General features: G+C 39.5%; 1 protein-coding gene across 8 annotated transcripts in view; it reads left to right on the top strand.

Annotated features, from left to right (window-relative positions):
- CNOT6 (CCR4-NOT transcription complex subunit 6) overlaps positions 1-25,501 on the top strand; it is a 52,336-nt gene that overhangs the window by 12,256 nt on the left and 14,579 nt on the right. For 7 of the 8 annotated variants that reach the window (XM_073355412.1, XM_073355410.1, XM_073355411.1 and 4 more), the window contains 5 exons: positions 16,255-16,368; positions 19,213-19,399; positions 23,942-24,027; positions 25,077-25,181; positions 25,283-25,351. In XM_073355412.1, coding sequence (XP_073211513.1) covers positions 16,257-16,368; positions 19,213-19,399; positions 23,942-24,027; positions 25,077-25,181; positions 25,283-25,351 — 559 coding nt within the window. In that variant the 5' untranslated portion in view covers positions 16,255-16,256. The remainder of the gene's footprint in view (positions 1-16,254; positions 16,369-19,212; positions 19,400-23,941; positions 24,028-25,076; positions 25,182-25,282; positions 25,352-25,501) is intronic. The other variant, XM_073355413.1, reaches the window with a different exon arrangement.

Genomic DNA, 25,501 nt, shown 5'->3' with positions numbered 1-25,501 from the left:
GGACGTTCTGAGGTGGAGCAGAGAGAGGACTGATCAGGAAGGGAGGTGGTGTGGTTGAAGCAGAACTGCACCTCAGCTGTTCTGCACCCTGCGGAGCCCCATTGGGGCTATTTAAGCTGGGCACAACTTGGCTGCTGTCGTCTGAGCTGGGGGCAAAACTGGCTCACAGCCATTGAATAGGAAAAGTGAAAACTGGCCTGTCCTGGCACCAGTGAAACCATAGTGACTAAATTAGGAGTTTTTCAGAACTTCTAGGCTTCAGAGATTTTATCCTTTAGTTTGTAAAACTCTAAAATGTTTCTTGTTCCTTTTAAAGGAAAATGATGGCTTTTTGGGAAAAGGCAAGACCTTATTTTCCAATTGTAGAGTTTGCATTCTGGATTTTTGTATTGAAGGAAACTACTCAAATTTAAAATGGAAAATTGGTAGGGTGTTCCCTGCAGGCTTGATTTTATTAAGAATATGCTCTCTATTTGCCTTCCCACAGAAGGCCTTTAAAAATAAAGGTGACTCAAAAGCACCAGGGAGATATACAAACCTAATAGGGAACATAGCATTCTCAGGAGGAATGAGTTGTGGACTGGAGGCCATTTTTAATATGTATCTGATTGGATTCTGAGTGCATCAGACTTTATGAAACCTGCTGAATAAGGCTTAAGGGTGTGCTGAGTAAGCAGAACTCTACCCCCATTGAAAATAGCCTAGGCTTATGCTAAGAAAAGTTTTTTGGGGGCTTTCAGCATAGAGCTGGGCTCTGTGTCTTTCAGTTGGTGCTGAAGGTTCATTGCAGCTGACTTCAGTTAGATTTTAAGTACTTTACAGAATTTGTTACAAATCTTTTAAGAATCTTTAGGTTGCAAAGAAATTAGCTACATAACCTGTTTTTATGTAATTGTAAGGAAGTATGTAAATTTTAGAGTAGAAAAATCAAATCACTAGTTTTACATAACTAATCCTATTCTAAACTTGTTTGCAAGAAACAAGGATGATAGATTCTTTTAGGATTTTGCATTTGTATGTCATTGTTAACTCTTAATGCAGTGATGTATGTGAATATAAATGACTGACCTGGGGTATGTCTACACTACAAGTGCTACAGCAAGGAAAGGGTCTTCTCCATTGCTGTAGTGAATCCGCCCCTTCAGGAGAGAGTAGCTAGATCAACGGAAGAATTCTTTTGTCAACCTTGTGGTGTGTATCCCGAAACTTAACTACATCTCTCAATGGTGTGAATTTTTCATGTTCCCTAAGTGACACAGTTAGTTTGACCTAAGTTTTAGATTTAGACCAGGCCTTGGTCAGCAAGAAGAGGAGGTATAGCTTGTGGTTTTGTATTGCTAGGTAACAGAAAAATATGTTTAAAAATTATCAGAAGGGATACCCTTGGACCACTGACCAGGTTTGTGTCAGATATACTTGACAGAAGATTCTTGAATAGATTATACTGAGGTTTAAATTCCAAGTGGGAGCAAAGGAATCTTGCATTTTCTCGTACTTTGTGGTGGTTAAAAAATTCCTTATGGAAAAATCCTATGGAGGCATCACACTTGTGCTGCTTCCATATGCTGCTTCAGTAGGGTCTATAGGAGCAACAATAATCGGATGATGATTGCATCAGTTTCATTTACTCGTAGCAACAAGTGACATTTAGGTTAGACAGTAGGAAAAACTTCCTGACAGTAAGGGAGGTTGTGGAATCTGTCATTGAAGGCTTTTTAAGAACAGGTTAGACAAACACCTGTCAGGGATGGTGTAGAGTAATACTTAATCCTGTCTCAGCGTGGGGGATTGTAATAAATGACCTATTGAGTTTCCTTCCAGTCCTACATTTCTGTGATTCTGGCCAAATGAAGAATTGATGCTGAATTCTGGAAATTCCTGAAATCAGGCTCCTTTATCTTGAAGGAGAACTGCTGGAGTATAATATCTTTTGAAATAGGAGATATCTTTGGCTACCAGTTCAATTAATAAAAATAGCTCCCAGGAAGGTAGCCAAACCAAATAACCACACCTCATAACATCAAGGAACTCTCTTATTCCTGTTCTCAGAGAGAATGTGGATGAAACTCTTAACTGAGAATACTTATTTTCAAAGATTTGGGCATTTTTTTTGTTATCTGGCAGTCAAATTGCTGAAGCTTACCAGTTTTGTACTGTGAATATTAGAGACTTAGGCGTTACGAAAATTGTAATTTTCTAACAGTGCCACCACTTTCTCATGATCTAGGCAGGAAGTAATGAACCACAGTGCAATTACTACATAAGGAGGGAAGGGGACAGAAAACCAGAACAGTCTTCTAGCTTAGTGTAATTTTTAAAATTCTTGTTTGGGGAATGGGTAGAGTGAGCCTATTCATAAAACAGGAGTGAGAATTTAAGACAGTGCTGACAGAAGAAACTCAACCTGTTTGGGCCCCACAGACTACCTTTTTAGTAGAAAGCAAATGCAACACAGCATCCCTAAAGATGCGGTGATGTTTACATTATATCTTAAATATTGGTCCTCACCGCTCAAGTACTCTTCCCCAATACAATGTATAGAAGGCGTTCTCCAAAGTTGCAGCACATGATTTACCTTCCATTTAAAGAGGCTAATTTTCAGAGGTCCTAACAGGTAGTTTTTGACCCTCTTAAGTAAAGGCTAACAGTTTTAATTTGGCTATATAGTTTGTTGAAAACTGCTGTCATGTCTTTCAAATGATCTAAAAGCAATGTACTTTGAGTTCAGTTAAGATTTTGATTTTATTTAAATGTTAATATTTAACTAGAGTCTGGATGATGGGAATGGGAAAGGACCTTATTTCACATTTGCTACTGCTTTGTGGGTGGGGATAGATTTCTGCAAGATGTGTTTAACAAGGCAAAAATACTATTTGGGTATGTCTTCACTGTAAAGTTAACTCAGGAGATCAGTGCTCGGGTCTGAGTACCCTGCTTAATTTACTTTACGGGTGAGCAGCCATATTGCAAAGCCACACTGGAGTTACTGTGTCCTCATTGTTGCTACCTGTGTGTGTCACTCAGTCTTCTGGGGACATATTCCCCCATATCAGTAAGCTGAGCCACTCTGTGAATCTTTCCCAGTGAATTGTAGGATAACTGGTCTGTCCTCCTGGACACATGGGGGTGTAATTGTAGGAAGGCATTGGAAAAATACCAGCACCTGGATGATTTACTTTGCATCATCACTATAAACTGGGCAGGTTACCCACCAGAGTGAAAATCCCACTCAGGCTTTAGCCTGCGGGCCCAGATGAACCTGCCAGCCCAGGTTGAAAACACCATATGTGTGAAAGGGTTTCTTCTGTGCATGGTTGGGGGATTAAGGGCAACACCCAAGAGAATAAGTGAAAAGTTACTCTGCAGTGAAGACACATCCTCTTACTGTTGATGCAAGAAAAGCTTACTTTTGTAACAGAAACAGCTGGAACCTGTTTTTAAATGAAAGTTTGGATTACATGGGAAACAGTTGTTACCAAAGTGACAGGTTTGCAGAATTTCCACCAGTGAACGGTCTTGTCTGAGCTTCCAACATCAGTGTTTGATGAGAACTACTGTATGTCACATGTACCATCACTCATTTTCTGATGTAATCTTTAGCCAGTATGAGGGTTTATAATTAGTAAGAAGTAATGAAAAGTTGCTTGTACGTTTCTATCTTTTAGCCGTGAAGAAAGTCATTTACTGCTGACATGGCCCTCCAGCTAAGCCCCCAATATCCCCCTCTTCTGGGTTATTGTCTCTTCTCCCTGATGCTGGATTCCTTCAGCAACAGCACTTTTTTTTTTTTTGTCCCATCACACCCTTCTTTAGCCTCTTGAGCAGTGGCATCGTTTCCTTCTACAACCCTCTTTCAGTAGGGCTGCATACACTACTCAGCAGGCAGCTGCCAGCAATAGCCTCTTTCCTCTCCCATGACTCCTTTTTATCCCCCAGCATGCCCCAGTTCTGATCACTTGACTCCTTGTCAGGTGACTACTCATTACCTGGACTTGGAGGCATGGCCAAAACTAGCACAGGTGCAGCTGAGCACTTAACAAGGCAACTTACCCTGTGACAACTCCACTGAAATTAGTCACCAAAAAGTATCTAATAGCCTTTTCCTGGCCTTAGCTCAGAACCAGTACTTTCCATCATCATCCTTCTCGACCTGTAAGCCACCTTTGACACTGTCTACCACAGTCTTATTTGTGATATCTTGTTCTTGCTTGGCTTCTGTGACTCAGACATCACCCGGTTCTGCTACCTCTCCAATATATCCTTCAGAGGATCCTTTCCAACCCCTAAAATTCAGTGGGAATTTTGTCCAAAGAGCGTCATCTTTGGTCACCTGTTCTTCTCCCCCTGCACCTTGACTCTGCACACTCTGATCTGCAAACACAAGATCAACTATAATCTCTATGCGGATGATTCTCAAATCTACCTTTCTACTCCAGACCTTTCACCTTCTGTCTAAACTAAAATCTCAGCCTGTTTCCCTGGCATGTCCTTGTAGATGTCCAGCCATCAGCTTAATCACAATGTAGGCAAAACGGAACTCCTGTTTTTCCCCCCAAAGTCCTCTGCTTCTTTCCCTCTTCTCTCAATCACCGTGGATAATACCACTACACTCCTTGTCACTCAGGCCCATAATCCGAGTGTCATCTTCAACTCAGCCCTCTCTAGATCCTCATCCAAGCCACATCTAAATCTTTCCAATTCTTTCTGCATAACATCCCTAAAATATAGCCTTTCCTATCCATCTGCACAGCTGAAACTCTTGTCCAGATTGTCGTAATCTCTTGTCTCGATTATGGTAACGGCCTCTATTCGATCCTTGACAAATGCAGTTTTGTGCTGCACAGATAACTTTCCTAGCTTGTTGCTTTGACCATGTCACCACTCTCTTTGCATTCCCCACTGTCTTCCCTTTCTATGTTGCATCAAATATAAACTACTTGTCTTCACTTTTAAGGCCCATTGCCCAATCCCCGGGCTATTTATCATAACTCACATGCTATTGAGATGTCAGCTTCCTCCTCCAATCAGCTAGTGATGCCAGCTGTCATCACCCACTTCTTCAGTTTTCAGAAGAGTCCATTGTGCTTTCTCCCATGCTGTTCCCCCTGCTTGGGAGGAGCTCCCTTTAAACAACCACAGTACTACCCCGTTGTCCTTCCTTAAATCCGTCCTTAAAACTCTCCTTTGCTGTGATGTCTACAAAATACTTGACAATGATTAGCTAATTTGCTGTGACCTCTGCCTAGCATGCTGGCCAATATTGTTTCATTATTTCCTTGTGCTGGTCTGCATTGAACTGTTGTATCTTGTCATTCCTTAGATTGCAAGCCCTGTGGTGAAGGGCTTTCTTTGTTCTTTGTTTATACAGTGTCTAACATAGGGGCCCTGGTTCATGACCAGGGGTCTTGGATGCTACCACAGTAGCCATAAATATAACATTCTGCATATTTTAGGGATCTGTAACATTTAATTCTAATGTTTACATTTTCTGGATTGCATTATCTGTTTTTTGTTTTTAATATATTAGTGGTATTGTAAATTTGGAGTGATGTCTGTTAATATTGTTTAAGCCCATCCCGATCATATCGTATCCTCAGTTAGCATACTTACTAGCAGAATCCCTTATGAGATAAATTTTTAGTACAGAACTTGGCAGAATCATTTTAACTATTACATTCCCATGAAGTGATTCCATGGTGGGATCAGATATTACAAGCAAACAATAGTTCGCTGCTTTAGAATATACATATGGGGAAGACTCAGCTGCATCCAAAATTGAACTTTATTGATGAATTATGAACTGAAAATTTGATTTCACTAGACTTTCGTCCAAAAATTTATCATAGGAAATTATGCTTTTGTTGACTGATTCATTAGGTTAAAACTGTGCTGCTTAGAGTTCCAGTATTGACAGCCCTTCTACTGTTGATTTACTGATGGAAAAATTGCCAGTTCTTAGCTATTTAATACTGTGGGGTTGGATTCCCTAAAGGGTTGTGCCCCTACAAATGCATTAGTGATACAGAGAGCTGCAGCAGGGAATGAAAAAAGAAAAGAATGAGACGGTTGAGATAAACTGGCAAGAAATTTTTACTTGTTCATGTCATATGTCCATTTCTCTCTGATAACTGTCCATTGCTCCTCTGTAGCAGACTCCTCTACAAATGCTTACTACCATTATGTAACCACATAAAATGTTGGTATATTAAGAGCAATTTACAGGAGCTGCTGCTGCCTCGGGGGAAACTTTTGAAAAACATATTAGCAATACATACTTGAGCTGGTTCTAATAGGAATTTTTGTTCTTGTATTTAAAGTTACAAGCCTTTGACATCACATTTGATTATAGAAAAGATTGCCTTGTTGCAAATAGAGAATTATGACTTAACTGCTTTAATTTTTTTCTTTATCCCTAAGAATAAGACAAAAGGATAAAACATACACATTTTCAGTAATAAGTGTTAATGCATCTTTATGGACTTGCTGTTGCCGTACAGTATGTGGTTCGCCACAGAAAATCCACTACTTGTAGAGTACTACAAATAAAAATTAAAAAATATTGAACTGCTAATACTAAACATAACGTTTTGATTACTAATATAATACTCAACAGAGACTTGCAGAGGATTTTTATAACAAGTACTTGTCCCTTTTTGAATCTTTATAGTGTTGAGACCTGGGAGATTTCTTTGGTTTTCAAAAGTTTTTGTTTGTTTTATATCTTGGAAATACCAGTAGTAATCAGATCTGTTCCTCTCTGGTTTTGCTGGAGCACTTTTTTCTAGAGGTCTTAGGCATTTTGAAATCACACCTTAGTGGAAGGAATAGTCACGTTGAATCTTTAAGACAAATATTTATCTTAAGTGCTAATAAGCCATTAGTCTTATAGCTATTGACAAAAACTAAGTTGAGTTGTCTGACTAAACTTCTCCGTCTGTTAACTGCTCAACTTTCATCCTCTTGTAGTGTTTCATTAGTTTTCCAGTAACCAGAATCTTCCAGAGTAGAAAAGACCAGGATTTATAGTGTGTGATGGGACAAATAGGTCCTACGCTGGCAAGGAGAGGGTTAAGGAGAGCATATGAACCCAGTTGGCCTCACCCTGCTATACCTGCATCAAATGTCAGGCATGGAGAGGGGAGTTAAAAGTAGGAGAGTAGGCCCAGTTGCAGACCAGAGACTGAGCTAGCTTGCTGGCCGGATAAGCCCTTGCTAGAATGGATGATCAGACCATGGGGGATTGGCAGAAGCTTAGACTGTGTGAAGATAAACCCTAAATAGAAGGGTGGTGCCCCTTGGATGACCCTGTTTTGTGTTGTGGCTCTTGAATTCCTTTGGACCTTAACACCCTGGAAGGGATGGAACTGAAGTGTGACTTGGCCAGAGAGCCAAAGCACTGCTACCTTGGATTTCATGGACACAGTCACATTCCAGCAGAGACCCACAGTTGGGTGAGTTGTGCCCTGACAGGCCACAAGGGGATGCCACAGTTGCAACCTGTCACAAATGTAAACAACAAGCAGAAACTTGACAAAAACCTTTCAGGTCTTTATACCATCATAAAGCAGCTCAAAAGGAAGGGGGGGGCGGGGGAAAAGCACATTTTCCTTTTTGCAAGTCACCTTTAAGGGTGTGCTGTCTTTAGCTTCTGTTGTTACATATGTCGAGTTTCTAAAAGTAAGTTCAGTCAGCCAAGCTTCTTTCTACTTACTTTCTGTTAGGCACCTTTTCAGTAAAAGTAACGAATATTGGCAAATCTTCACCTTCGAAGCAGGTCGATAGCCTTTTTATTCAATAAGGTCGATAGCCTTTTTATTCAATAATACGTCTATTTTTTATACCTCAGACATACTTTACAACCTATTACAATACAATTGAAATGTTCCGCTGACTACATAGTAACATGTCAGCAAATATTCTAACTCCGTGTAATCTCTGTTGAATATTTTTTTTCCAATGGAAATGTCTTTCATTTGCTTTAAAGAACCTTATCCCAATATAGGCAGCAAAACATGGGATGCTAGCATTAAAACTAAAAGGGAATATTGTCACACTTTTTTTTACTCAAATCAGACTTGTAAAATGGTTAAGCTGGTATGGAAAGTCATTCAGACACATTGCCCAATTTTTAAAAAAAGCTATAAAATAAAACCACATTATTGATCAGAAATTTTAAAATAGCCATTTTTATTAAGACACACAAACTCTTCCTAGATCTGCTGCTTATAATTAAAATACTATTTCTGGTGCTGTGCTGACATTAGAGATGCCGGTAAACAAAGGCTATGGCAAGTTTAACTTATGACTGTTTTTAACACTTGCTTATTCTTGGAACAAAGGAGGAAATAAATTCTTGACAAATGGAATATTACAAAATTGGGTTTGGAAACAAGTTGTTTTCAAACTTCTAAGAGAATATAACAATTAAGAGCATGAAAGAGCCCTAGGTGGCAGATGGGATTGGTAACAAGATATACAGGTTCTGTTTCTGTGCTGCTCAAAAAGAAGGGGGCAAAGAAGGATTTCTGCCATCTTTGCATCATCCAAGATTCTGGACTGCTTCACATACTGAAATGGCCCCCCAGGCATAAGTTACAGAAACTTCAAGCAGCTCTAATTCACAGCAGCCCATGCTGAGCTGCCTGTGGGCTGTGGTACAGCCTAGAGTTCCCATAATACAATGTACTATTGGCCAAACCTAATCTGACATTCTTCCTGTGCTGGTGCTTGAGAGATGGGCTGCTTAAGATAGCCGTACGCTCTGACTGCACAGGGAGAATTCTCCCTGTCTCCCTCCCTTGTATAATTAGATTTTATAATCCCTATTCCATGATAAGATATCTTTGAGCTATAATGTATCTTAATTAAAACTATCTTTAGATAGGTTTTTTCCTAAGAAGCATTTTTATAAAAAAAAATTGATTTAAATTAAAAAAAACAAACATTGATTTTTATCCACCCTGATCTCAACAGAAACAATTGAGTGGATATGGAGAGTGTCAACCCTCTAGTGAAGGGTTTGAGACATTGCTGGGCAGCGGAGTCTGTAGTACAACTGTTCCGTGAATGGAATACATTAAGAATTTCAATCACCAGTATAGTCTAGCACCTTCCACAAACATTAATGGCCTAATTTTCAGAGGTTTTAAGAACCTGAGATTCTGAATTGACTTCAGTGAGAATTGCTAGAGTGAGCACTTTTGAAAAATCGTGCCATAGAATCTGTCCAAGTAAATTAAACATTATATTACAGGAGGTGCTGGCAGTAATGTCTATAGTTAAAGTTGCCTGACACTTATCTTTATAAGACCTTTTCAGTTGCTTAAAGTTTTTGTTAAACTTTGACCATTCAGACAGAAATGTTTAATGCCAGGTGTCTGTATTTAAAAAAAAGAAAAACTTAAGTATGAGCTAAAACAGTTTAGCCCTTTCCAAGAATGAGATTAGGGAAAAAATACATTGTTTTGCCATGCTAAAATTCATCAGCATTTTCATCGAGAAGCTCTAGCATCTCCATGCTTTGGAGGAAGGGTGTGAAATTTTGGACTGGGAGTCAACCTGTTGTCATAAATGTGCCTTTTGATGTCCTGTGAAAAACTGCCCAAAATTTGGCCAAGTTGTTGGCTCCTAAAAAAATACATTTATACATGCTCAGTAGAGACTTGTGAGAGTTTGGTAGGTAAATTCTCCCAAGATTTCATCTGCACTGACCATGATTAAGGCTACAATTTATTTACATTTTTAGTAAAAGTCATGGACAGGTCATGGGCAAGAAACAAAAAATCACAGCCCATGACCTGTCCATGATTTATATCATAAATACCCCAGATTGAATTGGGGTGGGGGGCAGTAGAGGGCGGGGAAGTACGCGGGTGGGGGAGCACTTCGTCCACTGCCAGGACTGCTGCTTAGGTGGTTCCCAGGGCCAGCCGCATCGGTCGTTGCTTAGGTGGTCCCCGGGGCCTCCAGAGCAGCAGCCGGTGTGATGGGGCTGGGGTTGCTCCAACAGCGGCTGTTGTGGCTGACTGCAGGGCTACCTGACCGGCTGGCTGCAGAGACATTCCAGCAGTGGCCAGTGTGGCTGTCCCCAGGGCTGCCTGAGCAGCTGGTCCAGGGCCAGCTGCTTGGGACGCCCTGAAGTCAGCCACACTGGCTGCTGCAGAAGTCATGGAAGTCTCCGTCCGTGACTTCCGTGACAAACACTGAGCCCTAACCATGATCCTATTTGCCACCATACTGTGTTTGCACTGTCCTGGAGTGGTAGGAGTTGAGCAAGAATTTCCCTGCAATTGCTCCTCCTGGTAGCCAGGAGCAGCTGTGGCATTGGGCACCATATCTGAAAGCAGATTTTCTTCTGTACCTGCAGTGTTTCTCCTGTTGGTGCCCAGGCAGCAAAGCGAAATCAGCTTCTCTGGAATGGAAAGGAGTGAGAAAGTGGGTAGGGAAAGTTGCCCAATCCAGAAGGAATAGGACCTGGGTTGTAGGGAACTGGATAGGAGCTGAAGGTGGGGAGACAGGAGCCGGGGGTTGGATAGGTGCAATGGGAGATGGTATCCTTGTGTTCCAAGCCTGTCCCCAGTAGAGCATGGTCTCCTCCAGAACCCAGAAGTCTTGTCTCTAATCTTGTTCCATCAGGAAATATTTGTGAAACCCACTGGCAAAGTGTCTCTCATTCTCTTCTAGTGTCTGGTCCTCAGAACATAACAGCCTGCTACTGGTACCAGATAGTCCATTAGTCAGTGCACAGGATAGAGCATGCTCTGGGGATGAATCAAGGTTTTGTAGTGAATTATGCTGTTTTCTGTAGTACCCCTGCCTCATTTGTTTACAGAAATTGGAAGATACATAGTGAATGAAGTAGGATTACAGGTAGAGAAAGGATCACCTCATGATTAAGGAAGATGAGTCCCTTTCTGAAGAACTGGATTCTATTCCTGTCTCTGCAATGGAGTTCCTACGTGATGATGGGCAAGTCACTTAAACCAGACTTTTCACAGGTGGCCACTGAATGTCTGATGTTCATTTTCTGGATGACCAGTATGGTACAGCTGGTACCAAATTTGCAGATGTGCCAAGTACTCACAGTTGTGTGCTGAATAGGTATTTTACCTTTAAAAATGCTGAGCACTCTGAAAAATCAGGACCTAGGCATCTCAAGCTGAGCACCCAACATGACTGAACACTGACAATTTTGGCTTTAATCTCTGTGCTTCAGGTCCACAGCTGTAAAATGGGAATAACTAATATCACCCGGTTTCACCAGGGTGGTGTGAAGATAAATGGATTAATACCTGTGAAGCGCCTAGATACTACAGTGAACACATTAGGAAATTAATTTGTATTCAGCACAAGGTTTGGGTGGGATCTGTTTAGTAAAACCTGGGGCCACGCACTGAAAGATGATTAAAAAAAGATATTAAAAATTGAACTGCCCCTTCACAGATCGTTGTGCGATGGTTCTCGGGGTACTCAGGAGGATTCACTGTGAATCACCCCTGCTTCCAGCAAGGAGGAATCTGTGTGGTTGCTGGATGTCAGCTACCTGACACCACCAGCATTTCAGCCACTCAAGCTCTCTCCTCTGGACAATGTCTGTCCTAACTTCATCTTGTAGGTTAACAATAAGTGCACTCCAATCCCTTTGAATTGCATCCCTGTGATATACAGCCCCTGACACTGGCTACTCAGAAATTTCAGATCTTCTGCATCCAAAGGTGCAAGTGTACTGTACCCAGTTTTACCTTAAACCACACAGCAATTGTGAGCACGTAAGTAAACCTACTGTAGTTTTATTATAAGAGTGAATAAAGATATAACTAGAAATGAAAGAAAATGAATGGAAATAAAAGCTTTCAATACAAAATCATAGGATACAACCCTGGGTCTACACTTATCAATAGTTACCTTTCCTATATAATAAAGTAGGTTTTCCCCCAAAAGTTTAGTCTTTTGCAGAGCTAGCTGGTGTCACAAGAACCAAGACCCAAATGTTCATAAAAGCACCCAGGTTCCCCTAGACATTGCCTTAGTGAAAGGACCTAGAGTGCTTCTCTTCCTCCTGTGTTATACTGCAAATAGCCTTTTGTTTCTTCTCACAGCCAGGTTTAAGTTCAATCTGTAATGTTCCTTTTTCACCTCCAAGAGGTTTCAATTGTTTGGTTGTGCCTCTGATGGTTTTTCATGGATAGTTTTGGGAGGGAGCAATGCTAGTCAATGCTAGCCTTGCATTACCTGACCTGCTGATTAGGGAGGAGTGACAACTCCCTCCTGCTTGAGTGGGCCATCACTGTGGTACTTCTCCTCGTGGTGATTAATTTCTATTCCAAATCCATAAAGCATACTTTGAATATAAAAAAGTGTTCCTTAAATATTACCCATACACGCATATCACCAGGATATTGAGTCTTGACAAGTTATGAGCTTTCTGTAGATAACTCATATAATATCCCTTATGAATAAATACCCTCCAAGATACATGTTCGGTGTAAGGAGTTTGTCGGGTTTGAGGTTTGTTTACAAAGAAGAGGGGACCCTCTGTCAAGGGGATGTTTCTGTCTAAATAGGAGAACCACTGCAAATTATCAAGTGAAACAGGCAAAGAATGCATCATAGAACTGTTTGTCAATGTATTTTGATAATTGTAAATTAGTTTTACTGAGTTTCTTAAAGTACTAGTAACTGTACCGTGATGTGTATTTTGTAAAAATACTGTAAATAACAAGATCTCACTACAATGAGCCCTATTAAATTCTTTTTAGTGCTAATAAGTAAGGCTAAGATTTTGTCTCATATTTTTAGTAAAAGCCACGGACAGATCCCAGCAAAAAAAGAAAAATCCACAGAAGCTGTGACCCGTCCGTGACTTTTACTAAAAATATCCGGGACAAAATGGGGATCTGCGAGCCCCCACACCATCTGAAGTGGGGCAGTGGCCTTCATGAGCCGCCTGAAGCGGGGCAGCTGTGGGGTACCCCTTCCTCCAGCAGCTCTGGAGGTCCCTCCCACTACCTGTGGGGGTTGGGAGCTGCGGGGTGCCCTTGCCACCACTAGCTCCCAGGGACCTCACCCCCCCTGGCGGCCGGGAGCTCGGGGGTTCCCCTGATACCCGCGGAAGCCAGGAACTCAGGGGGCAGCAAGAGGCGGCGAGGGTACTCCACAGCTCCCTGCCTCCATGGGTGGCAGGGGACTCTGCAGCTCCTGACCATCGCAGGCTGAAGCCACGGAGCCATGTAACTTCCACCGACCTCCGTGACAAAATCGTAGCCTTACTTATAATTATCTATTTCCTGAGCCTTTTAAGTTGATGAGTGGAAGTTTACTGATAAGCCCAGTAAGCAGAATGTAGGCCCTTGCTAGTTAAGGGGTAGTTGTTGTTGTTGTTGCATGCTATCGGGATTGACTGCTCTATTTTAGTTGTCTTCCTCCCCGCTAATCTTTAAGAAATAATAAAATGAGTAGAACAAAAGATTGAAGAGAGCCCCCATCTGCTGCTGCCTCTCCAGTAACTGGACTCTTTACGTGCTGGAAGTTTTTCCAGGATTTTGGGGACTTATTTTGTTTGTTGAGTTAAGGAAAATAAAAGTAGGTTGAAGAATCATTGTCTAGTAAAGATAAATAGAATGAAGTAAAGGGCTGTTCATTTATGTTGTGGCATATTCTTAACCTCTTCCTTGGCAACAAATATTGTTAGGGAGGGGGCTTCTTAGACACTGTCCTATTAAATTCCCTTAGTATGTGGCTCCCTTGAAAGGGAATGAATGCATCCACCCTTCATTGCTTTTCAGTGACTATTTATTTGAAAACTAAAAGGGGGGATGGGACTCGAAAGGGGGCCCTAAACTACTTGCAAACCCTCTCTGGGGAGGTTTCACAGCTGTTTCCCCTGCCTGTCTCTGCAATGCATTAAGAGCATTCTCCATTAGGGAGACTATACTGGCACAGACTATACTGGCCATAGCAAACCTGTAGTTTAGATGTAGCCTACGCTGATGCAAAGGGTTTTTCTGTTTGTGTAGTAACACCACTTGCCTGAGCAATGGTAGCTGCATTAACAGAAGTATTCTTCCATTGACATATCTGTCTCTGCACTCGGGGTTAGGTTAAATCTAAATCTTCCCATAACTCTTCTTTTTAAAACACTCTGTTGTTCCTGTTCGGTGGGCCTTCCTGTACTTACGGTTTAGATGGTGGGCTTCTTGAAGCAGAAACTGCTATATTTTTGTGTTGTAAAAGAGCAGAGAGTACTATTGGCACTTGACAAATAGCTAATAATGATATTGCATGGGATGGCTCCATGCACATTTTGAGAAATGGTATATAAATTCTCTGGTAAACTACTTGACTTGATTTACGCTGTGTGCCATGGAAAATTTTGCAGTACTTTGAAACTTCTGCATAATCTTCAAGTAACTTCAGAAAGTATCTTTTTAATTAAAATCAGTTCAGTATTTTTGTAGCTTGTTTTGGAAATAAAATAAGCTCGTATTGTTTTGAGTTTATGCTAACAAAAAATGATTTTGTGCACCTTAATGGGGATGGGGTTGGGGGAAGCTAGATAAACCTAGGACAGTGGTTCTCAATTTATTTACCATTGTGGGCCACATCCAATAATTCCTGTATGGCCCTGAGGATGTCACGTGGGCTGTAGCTCTGTGCTGATTGAGCCGCAGGTTGAGAACCACTGGACTACGATGTAGTGTGGGATTTTGAAACCAAAGAGGATGTGCTTCTCTTTCTTTCCTCCTTGGGGAAGGAGCGGTGAGGGGGGCACTAGCAGTTTAGCATTTTCTTGAGGAGCGAGTGTTTCTTGACACAGCTGATCTACAGTTCCCTTCCCTAAATACACACCAATGGATGTAATAAAAATGGATAAGTACCTTAGTCATGTTTGTGTTAAAATTAATAAGCAGCAAAGTAGTTAAGTGTTGGGTTTGTTTATTTATTTTTTAATTTTCATTGAAAGATTTCAGTGTTAACACCTGTTGAGATGGATGAAAGAACTCCTGCATCACTTTAAATTATCTTTTCATATTTAGGCAGGCAATATGTAATGGTTCAGATTTGAAAAGGTACTTTTGCAAACATAAATGAATTAAACAAAACAAAAGCTTAACCCTTCCGTGGCATGGTGGATACTGTGGCCATTCGTAAATTGCAGAAAAAACAGGGTTCTGGTAACTTTTGTGTATTAATGTTTCTCTTCCCATTTCACTTAACAGTTTCTCATAGTAACTATTGTTGCTAATAATTCTTGAAAATACATTATGAATAAGTGCAAACATCTTCGTTATTCTAAATAGTATCAGCCAGTTCAGAAAATTGCATAACATAATGCTGTTTGAAATGTAGGCCTGTCCTTTTCTTTGAACCACTTAATACTTTAATACTTAATAAAGTAGACTGCTTATCAGTGGATTCAGGATTTTTAACATAATAAAAAATAACACAAAAAAATGGAAGCAGGTAAAAGGCAGGGATGTTGGTGTCAGCACAACTGTATGTGCTGAGTAGTAGTTAAACCTAAGAGAACAAGACGACAACTCTTGCGTTGTCTTGTTTAAACATATTCCTATTTATACAAGCCAAAATACTGAGGAACTTTCTAATCCTGCATTCTGTAACAAGAGAGTTTCACTGCATTCTAGCAAGACCCTGGCTGTAGCAGGCTTTCTGGGTTTGATTGGAGGGTTTGCATGTGGTGCGAGGATTCATGAACATTGGTTCATCTTTGTGAACCCACCCATCCTCAGGATGATGTCTTCCCAATTCTTTTACGTTGTGCCTGCAGGTCATCTTAGGTCTGGTCTAAACACACAATTTTCACCAATTTAACTAAATATGATGATCCAGTTTAGTTAGCAAATTAAGTTAAATCAGTATCAGAAATTCAAAAACAGATTTTCAAAGCATCCACACAAGGGGTTTGCACCAATTTTATTAAATTGAGTTGCATACAATTGGTGCAATTTTTGTATGGAGACTGGGCCACCTTCTGCTATTGTTAGAAGTTGCAGTAGCCTGTGTTCTTTTAGGCCGGACTGTCTGTCTCTCTTCCCCTCCCCCCGGTGAAGTTTGTGACATGACAGAAAAAGTGTTGCCTCAGACTGAAGAGTTGGATAGTACATGTAGTTAACATGACATACTCTCCATATAGAAGTAGTTCTTTAAAAGAAGAATCTCTATCTAGAGTAAAGGTAATATGTTTGTTAAATAGAATAATATAGCAAAGTGGTATTTTTCTGTTCATTTCAACAGGAATGCCCAAAGAAAAGTACGATCCACCTGATCCACGGAGGATGTACACAATTATGTCCTCAGAGGAAGCAGCCAATGGAAAGAAGTCAAATTGGGCAGAGTTGGAAATAAGTGGTAAGAAATGGAGGAATACTGGTTATGTGGTGAAATGAGGATTTGATTTAAAATTTGAATACTTCTACTAGCCATCAGATAAACTTTTATCTGATAGATATTCCCTCACAAGTAAGCAGGGTTGGGCTACATAGGCTTGGTATTTGAATAGGAAACCTAAGGAACACTAAGGAGTTACAGGAAGTTGTGGTGTTTATTAATTAGGATGCATTCTTCCTTCTAGTAAACTGATGCCCAACATGGTACTGGGAAATGCTGTGCAGCAGTAGATCTCTACAAATAGGAGATAAAACTAAGGTTGTGACCGCTTTGGGTCATTAAAGATTCCTGGGCACTTTACATACATGTTAAAAGTGTTTCAATCTGGTGCCTTGACCAAAATTGGGCAATTGCATTCTACCTGCTTGAATTTTAGGTTAGCTAAATTACGTTGTTTCCTCTCCTAAACTGTTTTATGATAGTGCTGTTTGACAGGTCACAGCTGCTGCATTTGAATGGCTGATAAGGTATTCCTGTACATACTTAATATTTCCAGTTAAAGGACTTGATCCTGCATCCCTTACTTGAAGTCAGTTGGAGTACACAGGAATGACTTAAGTGTTTGAGGGCCTGATTCAGGAAAGCACTTTAGCATGTGATTAAGTGTTTTCCTGACTAGAGGCGCTCTCCTCAATTAGGGCCTGAGTAAGTGTTGTCAGGTCAGACTCTGCCACCAAAATTATAGTACCTTTTTACTGCATATAGTTGCATTTGTAAAGCACTTCAGGATCTCTTGGAATGAAAAATGCTATACAGATGTAAAATTATTGTGCTGGAGCGAGTCATAACAGCGTAGTTAATGTTGATGTAGAAGGTTAAGTTACTAGGAGCTTTTAAACCTTTGTTTTATGAAAAGTTACAATAATGGCAGAAAACAAAACAAAATGTAAACTTTGAGTTCTGTTTGAATTTTTCATGCTGGTTTGATACAGCAGATTCAAAAATTACCAGCACCCCCCTTTTTAAATTTTTTCACTGGATTGTTTTATCTTTTTCAGACCCTTTTGCAAGAAATAGAAAACTCTAGCATCTGTGTTTTGGTCTACATGTTTCTCTGTATGTGCAGATTAATCCAATATCAGTTATTGTTTGTCTCTCAGTTGATCACTTTTTCTCCATAACTGAAAAGAAATGTGCTGAGATGTACTTGCCATCTTTAGCAGTAATAATATAACAGGTCCCATAAGCAAAATCTTCCTCATGTGCGACTATGATTACACAACAGTTTTTCCACTAGAGATCAGTCTACGGTACACTACAAACGTTTGTAGTCTAGAATAAACTATTTAGCAGTATCCAGATTAGTCTTTACAAAGGTGTTAACTCAGAGTTAATTGACAATCAGTCAATTCAAGGTTTTATGTATAAATAGATATAGATGCACATAAAATATACTTGTAGACAAGCCCTGTGTGTGACACTATCCCACCAGTCCCTTGTAGCCGAAGGGAAAATTCTGAGTTGACCAAGAGGAGACCATGAGTTGAAATCTCATCTGTACTGGCTGCGGTTTATATTCCATGCACTGTTCTATACTGTCAGTTGAATTTACCTGGAAATCAGTATTGAAAGTTTAAAATATGTGTTAAAAAAATTCAGTGTGTTTTCCTTGTAACTTGTCTGTCTTTATGTACCTCCATGTAGCTAGGATTTTTATTCCTGGCAGGAAAAATGTTCAAATTAAGCTGAATAACGTGACCCTTCTTTCCCTCCACTCACCCAATGCCAGTGGTGAAAATTCTGGACACACTTAAATAAAATAAAGAAATAAAAGTTAAAGGAGGGAAAAATACCATTTTATCTCGGTTCAGCTTTTCGTAGGAGGAAGAGAGTTTAAAAAAAAAAAAAAAAGGTACTGAGCAAATACATTTGGAGTATAATTATTTAAATGGAAAGAGTGTTTAACATTGGCTCATAGATGACTAAATAGACTATAAAAAGTCTGTTAAATGCTAATGAGCCTATTTTGCCTCTGAGGAAATGATGTTCTGATTTTCCTGCAGTTCTCTTGATACAGTCTAGATGGTCTTTCTGATTGAAGGGTGGGAAGTCAGCCTTGCACGAGAAATGTCTCTAATGGTGTCCCTTATGATACTTCAAGTTCCTGCCATATGGAGGGGTAGATTGCTTGACTTTTTAAAATGAATCAACATTAATATCCTCCATTTTACAGAAAATAGGTGTGCTTCTTGAGCCCATGGCCATAGCCAGTACAGCTTTTAATAGAGTGCAGTTTGGGGACACGTGTTCTAAAGTTACTGTTATAGTTACAACAGGAATAGCACTGTTGAACACCAGAAGAAGCTGCTTGCTCTTCTTTGTTGAACTAATGGCATGAAAGAAAGCCTTTTTATTTAGAAGATGGTGTGTGAATAAGGGCAGACTGCAGAGAACCCTCTTCCCCTTCAAAGCAAGAGCACTAAAACTTAAAAGGTCAATTAAAAAGTGCAGTGTTTCACTTGAAAAACACATGTAAAATACTCAATGCATGATCAGTTCATAAATCTGTAAATTGCTTTATGTAGCACTTTCAGAAAGGAAGAGGATGTCCAAGGCTTAAAGCATGGGCCCAAAAATGTCGAAAGATCACAGGCAAGAAAATTTAAAGGAAAATGTATTTGTGCCATCAAAATGTCATGCAATTAGAGGGGAGTACCTTCTATGTAATCTTTCATTTTTAACCATATTGCAGAAAACTCTAAACACTGTTCAAATAAGATGTCATAAAATACTCATTTAATGCTAAAATCAGATGTTTGAAATGTCCAAAGTTATTTTTATTTTACTCCTGTGTTTCTCTTACAGGGAAAGTAAGAAGCTTAAGTTCATCTTTATGGTCACTGACCCATTTGACAGCTTTGCATCTCAGTGACAATTCCTTATCCCGTATTCCTTCAGACATTGCCAAGCTTCACAATCTGGTATATCTGGACCTGTCCTCTAATAAAATCCGTAGTTTACCAGCAGAACTCGGAAACATGGTGTCACTCAGGTATGGAAATTGAATTTTATGTTCATCTGAGACCCCAGCGGAAATCAGTTTCAGGTTTTGGCATGATTCTGTTCTGTAGCTAACCTAAGCCAATATAAACAGTTTTTCTTAATGGTTGGAGTTGTAACTACAGCCCTAGCACTCTTATCTTTGCCCTGATCCCCAGTTGCTCCATGCAGGAGTGCACAGTGAGCTCCTACAGAGCTGAGCATGGTGGCATGCACCTTGCATGGCATTGCTAAATCAGGTTCGTTCTCTCTCACACACCAAACCCCCCCTCCCCAAATCCTTATGCAGGGGTCCTGCTCTTGAAGAATTGTTGACACCCACAGAGTTGGTGCATGAATTGCCCCTTAATTCATGGCAAGAGGAAAAAAGGGGCCCTAGGCACTATAGTAATACAAATATTACATAATAATAATAAGAGCAGACTAAACATTTCTAAATAAAGGTAATCAAAGAAAGTTAGTGGCTGTTCATCTTAAATTACTACTCTAAGAATTTAATTTTATGACCATAGTTTTATAACACCCAAAAGATTTGCATAGCAACAGATATCTTGGGGGGGGGCGTTCTCCTTTAGCTAGCCAGGTGGATTTTTATGCTTTCAGGTTGAAAGGTGTAGAAGAGTCACAAGGCTAGGGATAGAATAAGTTAATTAACAAATTCTTTTTGGAAGTAAAACATATTAATGTTATAGCTAGTTGGATTTAACTGGGGCCACAGTATTTAATTTTGTTAATGGAGTCCTCTTCTTCGATGGTGGTGGGGAAGGGCAAGTATTATGGGCAGATTTCTCTTGCCCTTAAAGGGTAATATTGCCAATGTATAAACAACCTCTGTGAAGTACTGTATGTGGGATTATCGTACAGTACCAGTGTTTGACTCCCAGACTTTCAAAGTACAGTTGCGTTTTTAACTGTTTTGAAGTCAACCACAGTTAATTTTGTTAAATCTAAAAACCCGAAAATATTGAGACTTCATATAAACTTTATTTAAAAAAGAACTTGACTGTCACCATAGCTTTTATATTACACCTGCATTGGGATGATAGGCTAGGTTGCACCTTGAGATACTAATAATTGTATTTTCCTCATCTTTGGAAAAATTCCACCCTATTGAAAAAATTAAACTAGTTGATTAAAATTGAAAGTAAGCTATCAATAAATTCTAGAGTAGTTAAGCTCTTAAAACTATTATTTATTGTGGGCCCTATTTAACAGTCGGAATTCAGCCTGCGTAAGAAATACTGATAGTGCCTTACATCATTTTCCCCCAAAACTCTGAGATGATTTTTTTTTGGTTTGTTTTACCCCTACCACCTTTGCCCTAATTACAGTTACTAATAATAATTTCCCCCTACCCTGCTGTCATTCAGTATCATCACCTACTCATCTTAAACTTACTGAAACATTTTGAGATTCACCTTGTGAATTAATTAGTGTTCCTTTCTCTTCATAAAGCCCTTTTCCTTTTAAAAATTAATGCACATTATGTTCTTGTGCAAATGATGTTAGCATAGCACTGTGCAGAATAGTGCATGCAGATATTGTGCAAACTTTCCTAACATTTTCCCAATGTACTCCAATCCTGATTCTACAAAATTCCAGCTATCCCTGTCTTGAGCCTCTTTTGAGCAGAGAATATAAAATCTTGTTCTGGCTGCAAAATGTGCACTAACAAACTAGGATCAGACCACCAATCTACTTTCCATTTGTGACAAGCATAATATTTGAATCCTGATCTATAGACACGAAAGGCATTAAAAGTGCATTCACCCACTGCGCACACACTATCCTCAGTAACTGCAGCTGATCCATGATTTTTTCCCACTGGGGTTAAAGTGAAGAACAGTCCGTAAGTGCTTCCTACATGATAGTGCTCTGCAGCTCTCAATCCCATAGTTGTTTTGTGTTTCCTGCTGACTGCTACTGCACTCTCCTCGAAGTTTGTGTTATAATTTCCAGACTAACAGAGTAACTTCAGCTTTGAATATCGCCAGTATTATGGACCAGAGAAATATTGTGTACTGAAACTCCCTAGAATCTCTTTTAGAGTCAATAAACAGCTCCTTCAACTTCCCTTTCTGGGAACTCTTTTTATAAAGGGCATAGCTTGTCTAAGATCCAAAGTCATTGAAACAAATTTTGTATGCATGTGACAGGGCAACACAATGGGAGACAGTGAACCAGCTAATGGAGAATGATCAAGTTGCCAATCTTTGGAGAGAGGAAAAAAAACTATCTCAAATTTTTCTCCAACACAACTGGGGAAAGATTTCAGGGAGCTTAAATTCTTTTGATTTGTTTGGAAGGACTAGTTTGACTTGCTATGATCCTCTGTGCTGCTTAAAGGGAGCTCTTTGACACCAAAGAGCATTAACCAAGATGAGATTAAACTAGACAACTATCCTTATTCACTGTGAACTAGGGAAAAAAACCTTAGTGATTGCTTCAGCTATGCCACTCTCCAAATTTAACATTTTTCTTCAACAATTTATGAAAACTGTACTTTATTTGTTAGTGGAATTGTAATCTATACCTAGAATGAATCCCGGTGAGCACCTTGAACCAAGAGCTCACCCATCCCTTAAGAGTTCTGCAGAGTTCTCAAAAGCACTTAGACGAAAAGATACCTTCATAAAGAAAAATGTATTAGTTGTCCTTTAGGGTCATGTAGAATATTATTCCCAACCATGTAGTAGTCCAGTGGTTTTCAACCTGTGGTCTGTGAATTCCTGGAGGTCTGCAGATTATGTCAAAGGTGTCCCTGAAAGGTGACTATGAAAATGAAGTTTCAGACTCCAGAAAAGGCATTCAGTTTTTTCTGATCAATCAAAACTATGTGAACACCTCTCCCTACAGATGAAAACCTGGAATTGTTGGCGTTCTCATAGAAGCCCTCAGTTTAGCGTCCTTTCTCCCGCTGTGTCAAATGTCGTGCTGAGCCAAGCATGTGCAACATTTGTAGTTGAATTCTGTTCAGTCAGTTTTCAGTCTACGGATTCTATAGTAGGGGTCCACAGACTACAGAATTTCCAAAGGGGTCTGCACCTCCTTTTGAAATATTTTAGGGGTCTTCAAATGAAAAAGGCTGACAAACAGCCTTTTTGTGGTAGTCAAATAAATTTGACCACAAATTTGACTACAAATTTGTGGTAGTCAAATAAAGCTTGAATGACTTAGTCTGGTGGTGGGAAGTTGGTAGGGTTTTTGTTTCTAAATCTCTTTCTCTCTCCCTCCCCCTCCCCACTCCCCAAGCAGTATATGTTACTGCCTGGAAATCTAGGAATGGAGTAGGTGGACCCATGGTTTTTTCCTCCTAAAATGTCTACTTTTATCTATGCTCTTTTTAAATCTTGCAAGGAATGGCTAGGGAATTCTAGTCTGGCAGAATCAGATGGGTAACTCTTATGTAAGGCTTATGCAGTCTTATGTAATGATTGTGACTGTATCACAGATTTTAACTTTATACCTAAATTGGACGATTTTAGGGCTGGTCTACAATGAAAAATTATTGGCATAGCTATATCTCTAAGGGGTATGAAAAATTTACATCCCTGAGAAACGTAGTTAAGATGACTTGACCCCCGATGTAGACAGCGCTAGGCTGATAAGTGAACAAAAGACGTCTTCTAACTACTGCCCCTCAGGGAGGTGTATTATCCACAGTGATGGGAGAACCCCTCTCGTTGCTGTAGTAAGTGTTTACGCTGAAGCACTGCAGCACTAAGCTGTAGCATTTTAAGTGTAGACATAGGAGTAAGCAAAAGGCATGTTATCAAATTCAATTTCTCTTCCCCTGTTGGTTGGGCTGTTGGGACCTGCCAACTTCTATTTCTCCCAAGTAAGAAGGCATACACAGTATCTCAACAGTAATATTGTAAAAATAAATAATAGAATATTACTTTTTATAGGCCAGAAGCACAGTTAATTTAATGGATTTTTTTATGTGCCTGATAGCCTTCACATAATATATCAACGGATATCTAACTTCTGTTGACAAAGCAGTGAATTATTTTGAAAAACAAAAGTTAATTGGAAAATTATAGTTTGCTGTGATGTGTTAAAAGAGAGAAAGAGGGTTAGCAGCATGCTAACATGGTAATATAATAGCCATAATCGTACTGGAACTTTTTTTTTGTTCTTGGTTTTATTTTAATGGCTATAATCTTATTTTCTTAATTTTCCTTTAAACTTAACTCAGCCATTTATGGTCCAGCTTGTCACAACTGTAATTGCTTAATTTCTTATAATTCCTTAATATTTTAATTATCACTAACCTTTAAAAAAATTATGACCATGTAGGTGGACTCTCCACCCCCACTATCTTCTGCTCGGTACTTAAGACTTAAATGAGCTTTTTTTTTTTTAGTGTGTGCAGCAAGATGTCCCTAATCCTTGCTGACTGTTTAGTCTTCCAATTTTTCCAAGTAGTGGCGTGCTAGTTTCTTTCTTATAGTGAAACTGTTTCAGCAATAAACAGTTGATCACAAATACTGTTTTACTTCCCACTTCATATTATTCTGATTTTTGCCCACAGGGAACTCCATTTAAATAACAACCTGTTACGGGTTCTACCATTTGAGCTGGGAAAACTATTTCAGTTACAGACATTAGGTCTGAAAGGTATGACTTTTTTACCTACGTTTTATGTTTTGATCTCATTCTTGAGCCACAGCTGTTTTAAGCTACAAATTTTATGAAATGTTACCAAATAGCAGCTGTTGGTTTAGGAATTTATTCTTCTCTTTTATAAATATATTGAGATTTAATGAATCTGGCCCAAAAAAAGAATGAAAAGTCAAGTTCATTTTCTGGTTGCCTACATGGAAGTTAGATATAGCTTTTGATTAAATCTGGCCTAATTGAACTTACACTGCAGTTATGGAACTCCTTCTTCTCCAAAAGGGGGATCAACTGGATACCTTTTTTAGGATTTTGTACTGCTCGTGATCACCATAGTATCTGACTGCAAATAGCAATTTAAAATTGATTTTCAAAATTTTGGGGCCAATACTGTAAGTGTTTGGCATGTAGATCTACTGACTTCAGTGGGAGTTGTGTGAATGAAAGGCTTGCAAGATCAGGCTCTTTCTACTGAGTATGATGCCTATAAACTGCATTAAATCTCAAAAGCCTAATATTTATTATGATTGGAAAATTTTACTGTCCTCTATTTGTGTGAACTTTTAGCATTTGATTAAGTAGAGTAGCCCCCTTAATTAATCAGGCCAGATTTTCTGAGATTTGGCAGAAAGATACCATATTCTAGTGGTAGATGTCCAGCAGGAAATCCTTTTGGCCTAGGGGAGGCCACTCTCTTATGAAATAAAACTGGTGGAGATTGCTCCTGCATCAGACCTACTCCCACCACCATTATAAGTGTGTTTGGAGAGGGGCAGGATGTGACAGAGCAAAACTTCACCATGACAGTCCTCCACTAGTGTAGGGTCTATTAGATCCAGTGATGAAAATTAGAGCTGCCCTTCTAGTACTCAGTTACAGAAGAGAAAGTAAGTGTTTGCAGGAATGGAAAATTGAAATAGTTCTCACTGTTCTGCAGTCATATATCCAAGACTTTAAATACCCCCCCCCCACACACACACACATACTCACACACTCTCACACGCATCATTTTTCTGGTTTAATTTTACCTTTTGTAAACCTGTTTGCAGGAAATCCACTTACACAGGATTTACTGAACCTCTACCAGGAACCGGATGGAACACGAAGGCTCCTAAATTATTTGCTTGATAATTTGGCAGGTACTGCAAAAAGAAGTAAGTGATCATTCCTGAAATATTTATTTATGCCATTTAAAATAAATACGACTACTTTACTTTGTGTATGTTTTTTTTTTTTTTTTTAAATGTTCTAATAGTTTCAACAGAACAACCACCTCCAAGATCTTGGATTATGTTGCGGGAACCAGACCGAACAAGACCAACAGGTAGCATTGCAATGACTCTTTATAGATTTTTTTCCCCTCCCCCCATCTAAAATCACTTCACCATTACCATCTGCTGAAGTATTTCTTTTTGATACTTAAACTAAAACATCTCCTACTCACTGATGGTAGCCAGCGTAGGCATTCCTACAT

Source organism: Lepidochelys kempii, chromosome 8, assembly GCF_965140265.1.
Source record: "Lepidochelys kempii isolate rLepKem1 chromosome 8, rLepKem1.hap2, whole genome shotgun sequence".
Lineage (NCBI taxonomy): Eukaryota > Metazoa > Chordata > Testudines > Cheloniidae > Lepidochelys > Lepidochelys kempii.
The sequence above is the reverse complement of the archived record's forward strand: the minus strand, read 5'-3'. Positions and strand labels throughout refer to the sequence as shown.